This window comes from Myotis lucifugus, unplaced genomic scaffold, assembly GCF_000147115.1.
Source record: "Myotis lucifugus unplaced genomic scaffold, Myoluc2.0 scaffold_336, whole genome shotgun sequence".
NCBI classification, from domain to species: domain Eukaryota; kingdom Metazoa; phylum Chordata; class Mammalia; order Chiroptera; family Vespertilionidae; genus Myotis; species Myotis lucifugus.
Window position 1 is genome coordinate 407,221 of NW_005871384.1, and position 17,103 is coordinate 424,323.

Genomic DNA, 17,103 nt, shown 5'->3' on the forward strand with positions numbered 1-17,103 from the left:
GACGCAGGCTTGGATAAATGCTGGTCCATATGTTCTGGGAATGTCAGCGAGGGTCTGTGGGCGCTGGTAATGATGCGGGTGAGTGTGATGCATGCGTCTCCCTTCTCCAGGCGCCACTTCTGCTCCCCAGGTGAAGCTATCAGGGCCCAGGAATGTGACTGGGCAGAGGGTCTCATTGTTTCCTTCTTTGGGGTAACAGCCCAGCTTCTCTTGCTACCTGCTTCAAGGAAAGGTTCCCTTTGGGGGCACTTACACTTCCTCCTCCTCCAGTATGACGTGGGAAACCCTGAGCCAGGCCAGGAACTCACACTCACTCTCCCCAAGCAGCTCTGGGAAAGCTCTTGGGGCCCTGGCTGACCTCCAGCCCCCTCCCCTACATGCCAGGGCTTTCCCAGCAGCCCTGACTCACTCTCTGGGCACAGCACTGGGGGCTGCACGTGGCCTCCCATCTTTGCCATCGAGCGGGATCCTCCCCTGGTGCACCCTCACAGGGGGCACCCGACCTGATGGTGGGTGTCTTTCTTGCTTAGCTCCCTTCCTTCCCCGTCCACTGGGGCCCCTCTGCACAACTCAGGGGCTTCTTTCTCAGCTCAGGATGGAAGAGGACAAACACAGCTTTTCAAGTCAGGAACACAGATTCAAACCCCAGCTCTATTGCTGACTGTGGGATTTTACAGACAAGTTACTTAACCTCTCTGAGCCCTTGTTTCCTCATCCGTAAAATGGGGATGATGATCTCAGCTGCAGAGTTGGAAGCGGGGCCTGCACCTGGCTCCCCTCACTTGGCGGATGTCAGTGCCCCCTGGCCTCTCCCAGTGCCTCCAGGCCGAGCACAAGCCCCAGGCAGGTGCCCACTCAGGAGGCCGCCGTCCTGCCTACCTTCCCTAGTTCCGACTTTCTCAGTGAGCGGCCCTATCAGCGTTTTGAATGGGGCAATTTTTTGGGGTCTGTCCCATCCATTCTAGGGACTAAGTACCCCAGCCCCCTGTCCACTGAATGTGACAAGCACCTAGGAGGGCAGGACAGTGTCTGAGCAGCTGTTTCCGGGCCAGGGGAAAACGAGATCCAATTATCTAGAACACCGAGACTTAGGTCTTGAGAGGAAGGGTCCAGAAGCCAAGTAGACCTGGGGCGAGGGGACTGGGCCTGGGAGGGAGAGCCCTCCAAAGAGCAATGTGGCTTAGAGCTGAAGAGGCCTGGGGAGGAGCACAGCACCTGCACCTGAGCCCACAGTGTCCTCTGCAAAGGGAAGAACTGGCCAAGGAAGAGCTGCCTCGCCTCAAGCTCAGGCCCTCTCAGGCTCTATCTCTTCTTTCCAGACCGTGGGCCACGCGGCAGAGGCTGCTGGGCCTCCAGCTTGTCTCTACACTCAGTCCTCTCTGAGCAAAGACCCCACCTCTCACTGAAGACAGGACGACATCGGCCAGGTGGGCCCCAGGCAGCAGCTCTGTCCCCTTCCAGCCCCCCCCTCCCCACATGGCAAGCTGGGCTGAGATTCGGGCTATGGGTGCCCAAGGTCCTGCCCGCACCGTCACCTGCCTTGAAAGACAGTCCCAGGACCACTGAAGCCACCGGTCAGCATGAGGCTTCTGGCCCCATTCTGACCTCTATTTCATCTGCAGGACTGTCCACCGGCTGCTGTCTCTAACTCCACAGGGATTTGGCAATGCCTTTGGCTAAGCTGCTCCAGGGCTGGGTGGCAAGCATGTCTGGAGCTCACAGGACTCCACTCAGGAGGAGGCCAGAGCCTCCAGGCTCCACGTCTGGAGCTCACAGGACTCCACTCATGAGGAGGCCAGAGCCTCCAGGCTCCACGTCTGGAGCTCACAGGACATCCCCTAAACGCCTTCCCCAGGCACCGTCGCAGCACCCCCCACTCTTCCCGAAAAGGAAGCAATGCTCTCCACACGCCCCCACCCCAGCAGCCACCTCACCTGTGCCCCCACCCAGCTGCGTGTTACTCCGATCCAAGGCCAGCCCGTTGGCCCGGGGGCTGGTGCCGGGGGCTGTGGCTGGCGTGGCTCTGGGCAGGCGCTTCCCTGGCACTTTCACCGTTGTCCGCAGCAGGTCGATCTCCTTGCCGTGGATGTTCTGCATGTAATCCTAAGGGCCACGGGGCAAGACAGACGGTTCGTTAGGACAGGCCATTCTTCGGCAGCACTCGCTCTGGCACTGACCCTCCCAACTCCTTGTCTGTCTCCACTGAGCTGCCTGGGGTGGCGCAGGGAGGGAAAACTCCAGTTTAAAGGGCAGGACTGTGAATCCCACAGAATGTCCCCAAGTCTGGATGACACCTACATCTACACGCTGACCACACGCTGCGCGGGGGACTCAGCCAGGAGGGGGCAGAGTCAGGGGAGAGAAGGTCTGGAGCCAGGAGCTGAGGCTCAGGCCTCCTATAGGGAAGATGGCTAAGGAGGCCAAGTACTGGACCAAGACGGGATTTAGGGAGAGGGCCCATGTGGTCAAGAGGAACTGGCAGGCTCCACGGGATGCAGACAACTGGGCTCCCAGGCTCTGGGGGCTGGTCAGCGAGCACTCCAGTCCTGTTTTCAGAAGCTCCCTCACCACGTGAGGCATGGAGAACCTTTACAGCCTAGAACAGCCCCCAGTCCTTAGAACAGCACCTGACAATAAATATTTGTTGAACAGTTAAAGGGAACCCTCTGCTTCTTTTTGCTGTTCTCGGGAATCAATAATAACACCATTATCATCATCACATCCTCTTCCCATTCAGGGGCCAGGTAGTCACTGTACTGTAGACGTGTATCTACATTACACACGTTACCGCATGTAATCTTCACGCCACCCACTCTACAGATGAAGAAACTGAGGCTTACAAAGGTTAATCTGCCCCAAAGTCCACAAGCAGAAGGCAGTGAAGCCAGATTCAAGTCCAGGCGTTTCCACTTCCCAAGGCTGTGCACTGAAGGCGACTTCCTTCCGCTCTTCCTTCCAGTCAGAGGGACCCAGAGTGGGAGCTGCTTGGTGCTTTGACCCCACCATCACTGCCACTGCCCCCTCGGCCAGGACGCCCCACGGGGGAGTGGCCACAGGGGGCTGCAGAGCACAGTGCTGCCCTGGGTCTCAGCGGGGCCCAGCTCTCCCCACTGCTCCGGTCTCTCCTTCCAGACTGCAGACTCCTGTCTCTCCCGACACCCTCCCCGGGGTGTCCCTGAGAGCAGAAGCCAGGTGCACAGAATCCCACTGATTAGACTTGGAATCAACTCCTCTTCCCTCAGGCGCACCTCTGGGACATTTTGCATCCAGAGAGCGTCCCTGAGCAGCACAGCGCCATCTCAGACGCAGCCTTCACAGGCCCAGCCCTATCTGCACCCACGTTGGGGCATCAGACTTCTTGGTACCCTGGCATTCTCTCCTACCGTCTCACTTTTTAGCTTCCGGGAAGAGCGACAGTCCCCTCTGCTTAAAAAAGCAGATAGAAGTGTTGCCTCTGGGAAGCAGGGCTGCCATCATTCTGGGAACGACCGAGAGGACATCAAGTGGGAAGGGGTCACCTGGCCCCATGTGGAAGGGACCAGCTAGGAAGAGGAGCGAGAACAAGGAAGCAGCACCAACGCCGGCCTCCCCCGCACCTGTCATTAGGCTGGACGGCACTGCAGGGTGGGAAGACCATGGGCAGGCCTGGCCAGGCCTGTGGTCACCTTTTATTTTCCAAGCGGCTCTGAGAACCCTCAGAGGCAGAAGGCCCTTTGGAAGGACCGAGGGGCGTGGCCAGCCAGGGGAGGCGCAGCTTCCAGAGTGTGTATCCAAGGAGGGGCTCCCTCCCTGCCGCACTGGGCTGTGCCCATGGCCTCCCGCCACCACCTCGTCCTCTCCGAGGGATGGGGCCAAGCGCCCGGTCTCAGGCACATGCTGCTCTCAGAACCACTGAACGATGTCACTGCGACATCAGTGAGCAGTCTCCGCCCACGGGAACAGCCTTTGACACGCTGGCCCCCGACTCTGCCGAGTGCTGCCAGGCCTCTGCCCCGAGCACTGAGCCTCAGTGGCTGGGAAGGAAACAAACCCAGGCGCCCCTCTGCCCACTCTCTGTCTCTTCTCCAGCCAACTCAGCCACCACGGCCCACTTGTCCTGCTTCAGCCCAGCATCCACGTGCGACTTCACTGTCTTGGCCCTCCCTACGCCGAGCCCCAGCATCCCACTGACTTGGCTTCTGCATATACCGATCCTGAGTCCCTGCACGTGCTCATCCTGGGTCCCTGCATTCAACCACATCGTGGATAGGCTGCTCCAGACAACTGTCAACAGCTGGCGGGGCCGGAGCACAGCTGCAGTCCCTCTCTCGGGGAGGGGCTGGGCTGCTCTAGTTCACAAGCAGGCCACAGCCGCTGCAACAGTTTTCAGGCCCCATGACAGCCCTGGGAGGCCGGGCTGGGACATGACAGAAGCTGACCCTGCGCCAACAAGAGCTGCACGGAGGGACTCTGTTCGAGGCCAAGGAGCCAGACCCTGACAGGAGGGGAGAGGGCTAGCCCGGTCGGCATCGCTGACCTCGCAGACGAGGCTCGGCTCTGTGCCCGGTGCCAGGCTAGCTGCCAGGGCCGCCCCCCTGGGAGAGGGAGCCCAGCCCGAGGAGAGTGGCAAGAGCAGCAGCAGGGACAGAGCGTCAGGGCGAGCAGCCGCGTTTCCCTCCGTCAGCAGAACGGGGAGCGCTGTGGTGGTGGCGGCAGCGGCTGCTCAGGAGAGCGGTCACCACGGCTGCCTTTATTACCCACCATCAAACAGCAATTTCTTCCCCAGCCTCCTCACTAATTACCCAGCCAGCGTTCTCATCTCGTTTTATTACTGGAATTAACAACGAGTTCAGAGCGTGGAAAGCTATTAAGATGTGTGATTAAGCCACATTCAATTAGTTTCTACAAACAATTTAATTGATGTTGCAGATAGAATTAACAGAAGGTGATTGTGTGAATGGCTCCGCTGGATGCAAAATGGGGGAGGCTGTGGCGGCTCTCTTGGGCCAGGCGAGGATCGGGCGCGAGGTCCGAGGCTTGCCCACCAGCCCTTCCTCTGCACGCCCATCCGGCACATCCAGCCCAACTGGCCTCCGTGGGCAGGTGAGTATCCAGCCTGGCTGCCCTGGGGTTTCAGGTAAGAGCCGCCCTGGAGGGCAGCCGGCTAGGCCGAGGGTACTCGTGAGCAGGGCTGGAGTTCCCAAGGGTCCTTCCCCTGCACGGCGCTCTCGCAGGGCCGCTCACAGGGAGGCAGGGTGCCTGCTCGCTGCTGGCAACTAGGAGGTTTGCTCAGGTTGGAAAAGATGGAAAAGGGGAGATGGAGGCAGGTAAACCCGCAACACGAATCTAGTGACAATCAAGGAAGGAGGTCAAGAAGAGGAGGGGCGGCCCAAGCAGCCTCTGCTAGCAGCAAACTCAGGCCCCATTCATGGAACCGCACCCGGCCTTCCACCATTACCATGTTCTGGATCTGATTCATTCTTCTGAATGAGACAAGAAGCGCCTGCGGGGCATGCTGCCACCATCTGCATGTGCCAGTTCCTCCTGGCATCCAGTGTGGGGGAAGGACATGCACTTTGACCCCAGAGCCAGAGCCCAGGCTCTCCAAGAGCTGTCCATTCAACGTAGTCCTGCGGCTGGGCCAGCAGAGCCACCTGCCTCTTAGGCTCACGTGGCAAGAAAGCAAGGACAAGCCTGAGAGCTCCTGCGACCCTGTCCCAGGCCTAACACACTAAGCTACACACAGTTCAGCGAGCATGGCGCTGGATAGGGCTCCGAGGGGCCGACACAGCCTGGACAACCTCCTTGTGGACAGTACGTCTGGGCAACACGTACCCTGACGCTCACTTTCCGGGACTTTCTCAGCTGGCCCTGAGGGAGGTGCTCTTGGCACGTGCAAAGAATCTGGGGAGTGCGTAGAGTCCAAGTCACGTGTCCACGTCTTAGCTCGGCCACTGGCTGGGTGACTGATGATCCAACAGAGCCCACTGAGCCTTGGCATAAAAGCAGCACTCCCTTGGGCCTTCACCCGCCCTCCCAAACCCAACCCAAACCCAAGCCACACTCAGCACCACTCCCAACCTCTCCTCTGTGTCAAGACCCCTCCTCCACCCGCCCCTCACGCTGGGTTTCTGAGGCCTGGGGACAAGCACAGGGGACAGAACACAGCACCCAGCTAAGGCAGCACGAAGCAGAAGAACAGGTAAGAGCAAAGCTGCCTTGGGTAGAGGAAGCTAAGAGGCGCCGCTGTGGGCTCAGCGCAGGCCTGGGCACGGGCACGGCAGCCCCTGGGCTCCTCTTAGACACTCTGCACCGAAGCTGCCCCTTGACTTTCCGGGAGCCCTGTGCCTCGGTGTCAGTGCCTTTCCTAGTCACCCTGCTGCCTCTCATGGTGTCACCAGCTCAGTGGCGGGACCGGGGCTGAGTGTGAGGAGGAGGCCAGAGTGGGAGAGAGGCAGCGCTGGGGAGCCTTCGTACTAAATACCCAAGGTCACCCGAGTGTGGCCCCTCCTCCAATCGCCAGGTACCCCAGCACCAGCTCCCAACCTGTGGAATCGGGGAGACCAGGAGCGAACAGCCCAACTAGTGCTGTCCCCTGGGACAAGAGGAGATCAAATAGGGGCCACCCTGGGCTCTGGCCGCCCTGGGAAGGGACTGCCTGCTGGTTCCCCCCGAGCCAGGCCTCCTCCACGTGCTCTCAGCACGGCTGTCTGGGTGGTGCTCCCAGGACCCGGTTACCACCAGCACCTCTGGGCTGGGCCTCCCCATGCCTGTGCAGAATCAAAGGCAGGCGAGGGACCCTCTGAGGCAGGCCCTGGGCCTCTGGGCCGGGGGTGGGGCTGGCCCACGTGCTGTGCTTGAGGGGCTTCACAGGAGAACTCATTAGCCCCACAGTGGGGAGGTGACAGAGATGGATTCTGGTGACAGCTGTGTGCTGGAGCCACGCAGTGAGGGGAGGGGGAAGAAGGAAGGGTGGGGGAGCCACAATCTACAATCATTGCAAGCCCCGGCCACAGGCCACACACGCTCCAGACCCCACTCTCCTCTTCCCAGGACCTGTCCAAGTCCCAACGCCATTCTCCGTAGCCCCGGTTTCACTGCCCTCTAGCTCCAGCATCCCAGGCCCAGGGCACCCCCACTGGTGTGGCTCCCTAAAGACACCTGGCTGGCAACATGGGCACCCCCAACTTTAGCAATTCTGTGTAAAGGGGCCAAATCAGCTCTTCAAACAACTAGAATGTCAGATACAAAACCTGACTGCCCACACCAGCCTAGCCTGGCTGACCATCCCAGAGGAGTTTTCTCCAAGAGGCTCAGCCACAACTCAGAGCTTCAGTGTAAGCGTGTGGCCTGGCCTGGGCCTTGGGGTCTGTGCAGTTCCCAAGCCACCAAAGTGAAGTCCTTCAACTCAAGCAAGAATCCACTCGAACTCACTAAGGCCCCAGAGTCAGCACCGTCCCTCTGCCCCCCGGACTCACATGCAGGCTGGGGTGGTAGGTGAGCAGCCCGTCCCTCTGCCCCCCCCCCCCCCCCCCAGACTCACATGCAGGCTGGGGTGGTAGGTGAGCAGCCCGTTGTCACAGAGCGTCACGTACTTCTTCTTCCACTCCTTGTTCAGGGACTTGCCGCTCCGCTTCAGCAGGATGCCCTGAGGACAGAGGCGGGATCAGAGGCAGGCGCCAGCCCCAGGGCCAGCGCGCCAGGGGGTGTCCTCCTTCCCTTCCCTTCCCTCCTGCCTGGGCCTCCAAGGGCAGAGACCTCAGATAGGCCTTGGCCTTCTAGCCTGTGGTGGCCCCAGATTAGGACAGAAAACCCCCTAACCATCCCAGAATGCCCAACTCCCCCAAGGGAGGCTGCAAGGACCCCGCCATGGAGCCCAGCAACCCAACTTCCCGGGCAAGCAGGTCAGACACTCCGAGCATGGAGGTCACATGAGCATGAGGTTGGACAGAGCTCATGAGAGCAAGGACTGCTGTGTGTTTTGTTCACTGATACACTCAGATTGGGACAATGCCTGGGCCACAGCAAACACCCAGGAAACATCTGGTGGACGGTCAGGGAGAAACCAGACAAGACTGGCGGAAAGTGGGAAGAGGAAACGAGACCATACTCGGGGCAGCCTTCGCTGCCTTCCTCGAATGACAAGCCCTGGAAACGCCCTCCCCACTCTGGCTCTCCCTCTGAAATGACAACCTGTGAGTAAAGACAGGAGCTGGGCTGGGAGAGGCCAAGGACGGCTATCAATGTATACAGGTGGCAGATTCCAGGACCAGCATGGCCCCCGTGGGCCAGAGCTGAGCAGAGGCCGTGCTCTCTGCCGGTGCCTGGACAAAACTACAGGGACAGCCACCCAGAGCCACAAACCAGGGGCCACAAATCCGGATCGGCAATAGCTGGGAGACCAGGGACGCACCCCGAGTCCATCTCAACGGGGGTCAAAGGGGGGAGGGGCAGAGAGACAGACACTGTACGACAGTGGGTTCTCAACCTTGGCTGCACATTAGAATCACCTGGGAATCTTTTTAAAATTCCTGATTTCTGGGCCTCATCCTCCGGAAATTCTGTTTCTTTGTTACTAATGTTGTGGCCTCACAACATAACAAAGAAACAGAATTTCCGGAGGATGAGGCCCAGAAATCAGGATTTTAAAGAGATTCCCAGGTGATTCTAATGTGCAGCCAAGGTTGAGAACCACTGCCCTAGAGAGAAAAGGAGGGATTAAGAGGTTCAGGTGTGATGATTTCACTTATATGTGGAATCTAACAAGAAAATAAACAAACAGAAAACCATAGATACAGACAACAAATTAATGGTCACCAGGTGAGAGGGGGTTAGGGGAGGGGGAAAAAGTGAAGGGATATATAAAAATAGCCACAGGGATGTAAGTACAACATAGGGAATACAGGCAACAATATTGTAATAACTCTGCATGTGTCCGGTAGATACTAGAAATATCATCTTTGCAGGGTATACGTCTAACCGCTGTGCTATACACCTGGAAATTACATAATATTGAATTTCAGCTGTAATTGAAATTTTTTTTAAAATATATTTTTATTGATTTCAGAGAGGAAGGGAGAGGGAGAGAGAGAGAAACATCACTGATGAAAGAGAATCATGGATCGGCTGCCTCCGGCACACTCCTAGTGGGGATAGAGTCTGCGACCCATGCATGTGCCTTTGATCGGAATCAAACCTGGGACCCTTCAGTTCGCAGGCCAATGCTCAAACCACTGAGCCAAACTGGCCAGGACTGAAATTCTTTTTAGAAAAGAGGGACTCAGGTGTGAGAAAGCAGGGAGTCTCTCCAGCATCGGCTGTGGCCCTGAGGCCCGAGGTGGGGGGAACCCAGGGGAATACAACACTAGGTTCGGAGCAAGGAGATTAGCAAACAGGTGGTTTGGGATTTCCTGCTTCATCTCTCCTCCGAGTAGGGACCAGAGTAGGGACCGGATGGAGGTAAGGGCCCTCCACTCGTCTCCCACTTCTCAATAGACATTTCACATCCCTGCTCCCCCTCCTCCCTCCCTCCTCCTCCTCCTGCTGCCCCCACCTGCGACTGGAGGTGGAGGACACATCCTGGTCCAAGTCAGCCTGACAGACATATGGTCACAAGGTGCTTCTGCAGACACGTGTTAACGGACCTTCACTACCGAGGGGTGGCAGGAACGTTTGCTGACCTTCTGGGGGGGCATCCATCCCCTCACAGCAGGAGGGTGCCTGGCCCCGTCTCCTGACTGAGTCGCCCCCTCTCATCTTGCTCCCGCTCAGGGAGGCTCCCCGGCAACTCATCTCACTACCCCGCACCCGGGGGCGGGGGGGGGGCGGGAACTCCACAGAGACCTCTGTTCTCTAATTCTTAGAACCCGAGCCCTGCCCTCGCTCTAGGGCAGCGGTGGCCAACCTTTCGGGCCTCACGGACCACCGGTTGGCGACCAGAGCTCTGGGGCCCACCCCGGCTCCTGTCAAGGAAAAGGGAACCGGCCTCTTCTCCCTCCTCTGCCACCAACTAGCCCTTCACAGCAGTCAAGTCATGTCATTGCCTCCGCCTGTCTCCCCTACGGCGGGGAGCGTGGACTCACATATGGCAGCCTCCCTCCTCGGGGCGGAGGCCAGGAGTCGCCGGGAGGCAGGCGGGAGGGAGCCCTTTCCTACCCAAACCCTGGCCTCTTCGCCTGGTCTCCGGAGAGGGCGAGGGCGGCGGCGGCAATGAGATGGCTCCTCAGCCTGAGCCTGGAGGGCCGTGGGAGGAGCGCCGGCTCCCGGAGAAGCCAGTGCAGCCGACGTGGCGCCCGCGCCCGCCCCGCGCCGGTGCCTGTGGGCGGGCAGGACCGCGGAGAAGCTGGGCCCGCAGGGCCCGCCCGCCCCACCACCCGCGCCCGTTCTCGGGGCGCCGCGTTCCGAGGAGGGAGAAGGAGCTCCAGGGGTCCCGCTCCCTCCCCGGCTGCGCACGGCGGAGCAGGAAGCAATCTGGGGCGGATGGGAGCGGCGCCGAGGCGACAGCCCCCAGAGGACCCGTTCCGCCGCCACCTCCCTCCCAGCTCCGCCAGCCGGCTTAATTGCGGAGTCCGGATTGATTGGGAATGCAAATGGCAACTGAAAAGCAATCTCCACTCCCAGCAGGAGCAGGGGGGAGGGAAGGAGCGGGCGGCGGGAGGGTGGCCCTGGGCAGGGGGCGGGGAGCGGAAGGAATGGCCCCGGCGGGGCGAAGCCTCCACCCCAACCGCAGGCGCTCCCCCAAACGCCCGGGGTGATCGCTCGTGTCTGAGGGGCCTGCTGCCTCCAGCAGGCCATGGGGCCCGGGGCCCAGGCCTGTGCTGGGCTCCTTCCCGGAGTATCGGTCCCCTGGGGGCCCTGAGGTTTATGGGCCTGTAACAGCCAGTGACCTAGCTGACTGCCTGGCCCAGCCCAGAGGCCCAGGTGCTGGCCACAGGGCTCCCACCCCCACCCCGCAGCTCCTGCATCCCTGGCCAACTCTTCCCCAGACAGGAAGGACTTGGGGCTGCCATTTTCTCACAGCGCGGGCCCAGGACCCGTCCTCACCACGTCTGAAAGGTTTATGTGTACACACACCAGGCGGGGAAAGAGTCCTGGGATCACAGTCACGTCGCCCAGAAGAGCCCCCCAAGGTGCTCGGTGTGCAGAGCCCCAGTGGCAGTCACTGGGTTTGTGGGGACCTACAGGAGATGGCGGCTGCCACTCCTCTCAGCCTCTCACCTGGCCTCCCCGCATGCAGACCCAACTGGAGCGCAGTGACATCTCAGGGGAGAAACAGGACGTGCAGTGTCCCCATCCTGCCCTTGGGACCCTGACCCACACCCTGGGCTCCATTCTAAATGGACCTTCACACGAATTCTTGTCACACTGCCCAAGGACCCCAGAAGCTCCAGCCTAGAGGGCCAGACCGGACCACAGGGCCCTGACCAAGCTGAGCTCTGCTGCTCTGAGGTCAAAACCTGACAACACGGCCCCTGTAGACACCACCTCTCTAACCACCAGCTCCCAAGGTCTTTGCCTCGCCCAGCTCCTGTGGGTACAGCAAACTGACCTCCAGGCCACAGCCCCCATCCTCGTGGGCACCTCAGCGCACAGGCTCCTGCCCAAGCCCCAGAGGGACACCTCCTGGCTCTACCCTTGTCCAGCCAGCAGTTCTAGAGCCCTGTCCAGGACACCACCATCTCTGCACAAAGACACCCCCGTCACTCAAGTTCCTCCCAGCACAGGGACCCACACAGGAGGCCTGGGAGCCCTGCCAGGCAGGCTCAGAAAGGAGTTGGGGAGAGACACCTCAACTAAGTTTATTCCTTACAAATGAACAGAGGCTCCTATGGGTAAGACTTTGCCATGAAACCTGGAGGACCTACAGCTCTCAGTCCACCCTTCAGTGCACGCTCAGGGTACTCTTGTGAATCCTCTTCCTTTTCCAGGCCAGAGCGCCCAGACCAAGCCCTCTGGCAGAGACAGCAGGTCGCCACCTCCAGGTGACCCAACTCCAGAACCACCAGCAGGAGAGCAACTGAAGGCGGCTCTCTGCTGCCCCCTGGTGGTGGTGAGAAGGTACAGGCAAAGCCTGGAGAGCAGGCTGCTCAGATCTGCAGTAACAGACCACAGACCGGCTCTGGCTACCCTTCCCACCAGAGGTTCCAGAGGTTTAGACCTTCTTAGTAGAACCTCAGGCCTGACAGGAGGGGGTGCCCGCCTCTTACACCATCTCCCGTCACAGAGGCCTAGAAAAGAACCATCCTCTAGCATTTCCTGGGCCTTGCCTCAGCTCCGCAGGCTTCAGGGAAAGGGGGTGCTGACCTGTTTAATGGGGATGGCCCGGCCACTCCCGATACTGTCCACCTTGCACTCGGCGGCCTTTTTCTCCCGGTCCAAGTCGGCACCCTTCCGAGACTGGAAGAGAAAAGAGGAGGAATGTTAAAGGGGCCCAGGGTCAGCGGGGGACAGCTGCCCACCTGGAATCCCCAGCCCGCCCGCCCGCCCTCCCTCGGCCTGGACAGGCCCTAGCAGGGGCAGGGCCGGGGCGGCGGGACGGGGAAGGAACTGAGACCACGAGTATTCCAATGGGTTTATTCTTACACAGGGCACCATACAGAGCAGCACAGGTCACTGAGCCGGGACCGCCCCTTACAAAAGAGCAAGGACACGAAATACCAAGGGCGTGAGAGGCGCACAGCCCAGGGGGCTGGGGTGTAAGAGAAGGGAAGGGGTGAGGAGAGGTGGACGGTGGGACTGAGGAATGGCCAGGAGCACAGGGCACGACAATCGGGGAGAGCAAAGTCCAGAAGTGAGCGGGCAGTGGCCCGTCTGCGGCACAGATACCACACGGCACGTTGCGCCGAGCTCATCGGCGTGGCCCAAGGGGCACAGTGGATGGAGAGAGAGAGGAGAGAGGCCGGAAGAGGCCCTGCGCCCCTGCCAGGCTCCTGGGGCAGAGCCGCCCCGATGCGGATCCTAGGAAACGGGAGGCCAAGAGGGGGAAAGGCAAGCGCGCGGCGGTGCTGGCGTCCAGAGCAGAGCAGGAACGCAGAGTCCATGCAGGAAGGAGCAGAGGAGGGGAGGGGCAGGAAAGCTCCCCCAGGAGCAGCTGGGCCGTGGGCGCGTGGACACCCCGCCCCTCTGGGCCACGTTGCCGGGCAGGCGTGGGGCCGAGCTCCCTTCTTGTCCATGCAGCGAGCCTGGCGCAGCGTCCAGCCGGGCCTGGTCCCCGGCAGCCCCCAGCCTCGGGCTCCAGCTTCCTAGCCTTCCCTGGGGGTGGGGTTAGTTACAAAGGTTCCTGTGGGTCTCTGGAGTGGGGAGCACGGCGGCCGCGTCTCATCTGAGAGCAGTCCCAGGCCCGGCCCGCCTCCGGCCCCGCACAGGGGAATGTCCAGAGGTGCTGTGTCACCACCTGGTCTTCTAATTTGGAAGGAGTTGGAAAGGCCTTTTTGTTGATGAAAAGTTGGAAACAGTGGCACATATCTGCAAATATCGAAAGAATAAAGATTTTGGCAAGTTATACTCAAGCCCCGCGTAAGTTGGTCAGCACTGGTGAGGGCAGAGACCCAGGCGCCTGGGGAGAGATGGCAGCGGGATGAAAAGGAAGAGGAGGCGGAGGAGGAGGAGGCAGAGGAGGCGGCAGGGCAGCCGGCAGTCCATCTCAGCCAGCGGGGAGTGTTCAGGCCCATGTCCCCCCTGTTCACCCAGGCTGCCGGGAGCCAAGAGCACAGGTAGGGGGCAAAGTTACAGCAGCACAGGGGGAGCACAGCCGAGGAGCAGGGAGAACCGGGCCCAAGGCCACCGCCCGCAGCTCCAGCAGTGCCTGCTCCGGGCCTCCGCTGGGTGCCACAGCCTCTGCCCCTTTGGCCCAGGGAGAAGGAAGGTGGATGGGATCGCTGCCACTGGAGGGCGGGGAGGGAGGGGGGAGGGGGTGCAGCCTGCCCCAGCTGGACTGGCGAGCCGAGAGGTCCCCAACCACCAGAGGGTCCCCGGGAGCCCAGAAGGGCACACCCCCATGGCAGGAACCAGGGCAAGAGTGTCAACAAAACGGGTACATGAAGTCATGGGGGAGACTGGAGAGCTCAACAGCCATGTCCAGTGGGCGGGTCACAAGGGCACCAGCTCGAGCAGGCGTTGCTCTGCCAGGGAGATGTTGAGGAGAGGGGGTGGCCCCAACAGCAAGGATGAGAGGGGAGGTCTCGAGATGAACCCTTAGAGATGGGGGACATGTCCTGAGGCAGCCTCGGGAACAATGGCACAAGTGAGGTCACCATGGAAACAATGCAGGGGAATAAGGTTGCCACCATGAAGATGGAGAGAATGGAAGGCCCCGCGGGAGGATGGCAGGCGGAGGCAGCACAGTGGCAGCAGGCAGCAGAGGGGCACGGGGCAGGCAGCACGAAGGGCCGTGGCGAGGAGGCCAGGAGCATGGCAAGGACAGAGAAGGCGGGTGTGCCCAAATGTGCAGGACTAGCAGCAAAGGAAGGTGGAAGGTTAAGAATGGTGCTGAGGGAGCGGGTGACGGAGGCAGGATGTGCAGAGGGCACGGACGGCGGTCACACAGGCACCCACAGGCTCTACAGTGGTGGCAGCAGCGGCAGCAGGTGGCACAAGCAGGCAGCCCAAGGCCCTGTGAGTCTCAATGGGCCTGAACAGAAATAAGAAGCTTCGAGTCTAGGCAGGGTCAAGGCTGGGCAGTGCAAGGCATGGCGGCAGCTGTCAGCATGGACAGGGCGGGAGTGCGTGGCAGGCACAGGGGACAGAGGCAGGCAGACCGGGCAGAAGTGTGCTGGGCGAGGCAGGGGCGAGAATGAATGGGCAAGGCCTGGGAGCACTGGCTCTGCTGGACTGGTTCCTGAGAGCCCGGCTGGGGCCTGGCCCGGCGGGCAGACACAGGCCGGGCGGAGAGCCCCGCCCTGATGCTCAGAAAGAGGCGCATGGAGTGACGCAGAAGGACAGGGCGGTCTCCTGAGAATCCACGCGGCAGCTCACCCACCTGTGTCTGACCCAAGATCCTGGAATGGTCCAGCCAAGTCCCAGCTGGAGGGTGAGCATTTGGGGGTGGACTATGTGCCAGATGCTAGATCCTGGGCATGACAGACAGCAGGCTCAGGATGCCTAAGAGCTTAGGGGCTGGGCCCCAAGCAGCAGGAGGCACATGGGGCCCTGGGTGTGAGGTCTGCGGGGAAGGGGAGAACCGACCTGTGAGGTTAAAGGCAGGGTGGTGGGGCACAGGCCGGAGGCCTAGGAAAGATGGCTAAGGCTTTGCTAGACCAACCGCAGCGGCGGTAGGAAGCGTGGGGTGATGGGAAAGATCAGAATGTGGACAGGAGGCCTGGGCCCTGGTTCAAGCTCTGCCGCTAGCTCTCTGCGTAGCCTTGGTGCACAACTTCGAAATCTAGGGTGTTGGGGCAGCGAGAGCAGATGCCTCCACAGATCCCTCAAGCTGGCCAAGAAGCCCTAAGGTGGCCGGGAGGGGAGGTGTGTGTGGCAGGGCAGGTGGGTCCATGTGGATGTGCTGAGGGCAGCCCACATGGGCTCAGAAAAAGAGTCTGGAAGAGTCTGGGTGTGGACGAGGGCGCCGGTTAGAACCTACTGAGCTGTGTGTGTCTGTGTGGATGGAGACTGCAGGTGGCGCCCCTCCTAGATGGGCCCTGCCTGTCGGGTGGAGGCAGCTGGGCAGGCGGGAGGGGGCGGGGCACGGGCACGTACCGTGAAGATGTTGGAACGCCGCTTGGACTGCTTGCGGATGGGTGTGGGGGTGGAGGAGGCAGCGATGGTCTCGATGCGCAGCTCCCGCTGGCTGATGCTGGGGGTAGAGGGGACTGAGGACGAGTAGTCGCTGAATGCGCTGCTGCCGCCATTCGTGGCCTAAGGACAGAGAGGGCTGCTGAGGGCGTGGCGGCTCTGGGGTGGGTGCCGGGCCAGGCAGCAGGCAGGAGCCCTGCAGTATGGGGAGCCTGGCCTGGGGCTCATGGGGCAGCAGAGGGGCCACTTAGACAGAACTGAGGAGAGAGGCAGCATGGCCTGGAGGCCACCGCATGGGGCTGCCCCGTGCCCCCCAGGGAGCTAATGAGGGGCAGTGCCTAGCAAGTCAGAATCAGTGGCTGAGGCTGGAAGTGAACTGCGGAGTCGGCTCACAGGAGGGTGTGACACGAGGTAGCAGGTCACCCTGGATGTGACATGTCAAGGATGCAGGAGGTCGGGGCAGGGGAGGACGAGGTTTGCTTGTAAGAAGTGTGTGTGACAGGGGAAGGGACACGGGAGAGCTGAGGCCGAGCACATGACAACTCAGACCACTGTCAGAGGAGGTGGCAGGAAGCGACAGGGCTGGGAAAAGGAGGAAAGACAAAAAAGATGACAATAGAGGAGCAGAAAGTGCATGCCAGTGTCTACTCCAGGACTCAGAACACACACAGTCCAGGGCCCTGGTAGCCCCTCGACCCTCACCTGCACAAGGAGCAAAGGAGCTGCGCCCCCTCACCCATCAGAGCCTCCCTGGCAGGGCCCCCGTGCACAACTGAGGTGGAGAGCTCAGAGCTAGTGCAGGAAGGCCTACAGCTATGTCCCTGCTCTTCTGCTCCATGAGGGACGCTCACAGGGAGAGCCTGGCTGCCTTCTAAAATGCTAAAGGGAGGCATCTCGGAAAAAGCAACCAGGCTGCCAACAGGAAGCTGGTGGCCGGGTGGGCCCTGGGCAGAAGTAAAGCAGCATCTGCCCGCTGGACCAGTCCATGGGGCACCTGTGTCGGCCCAGCACTTCGGCAGAGCAGGGACAGAGTGGGAAACGCACTTACGGAAGGAAGCTCTGGCCCATGTGCCAGGGGCCGAAAAATAACCAGGCAGTGGGCCAGGAAGTGGACAGATGTCCAAGTGGAATTATGGGAGGACACTGGAAGAACCTGGCTCAGAAGCACCCACCCCCCGTACCCCACATGGCATGAAAACCATTGGTCCCTGTGGAGCAGGCACTGCCCTTCTAAACTCTCACACTGACAGGGCCGACAGGTGGGGGCCTGCTCACGCTCCCAGTTTTGCCAGGGGCTGGTTAGTCCCAATAAGATCGCCTCTGTGCCTCCTGAGTCCGCTCCCCGGGCAGCGCGCTCCTGAAGCAGCCCTGACAACGCTCCCTAGAGCAAGTGTT

The 17,103-nt window shown here is 60.8% G+C and overlaps 1 protein-coding gene across 1 annotated transcript in view; it reads right to left on the reverse strand.

Annotated features, from left to right (window-relative positions):
* Positions 1-17,103, reverse strand: part of AGAP3 (ArfGAP with GTPase domain, ankyrin repeat and PH domain 3) — a 28,107-nt gene that overhangs the window by 7,580 nt on the left and 3,424 nt on the right. Inside the window, 4 exon segments of the mRNA XM_006101000.3 lie at positions 1,935-2,103; positions 7,523-7,627; positions 12,283-12,375; positions 15,673-15,831. Coding sequence (XP_006101062.2) covers positions 1,935-2,103; positions 7,523-7,627; positions 12,283-12,375; positions 15,673-15,831 — 526 coding nt within the window.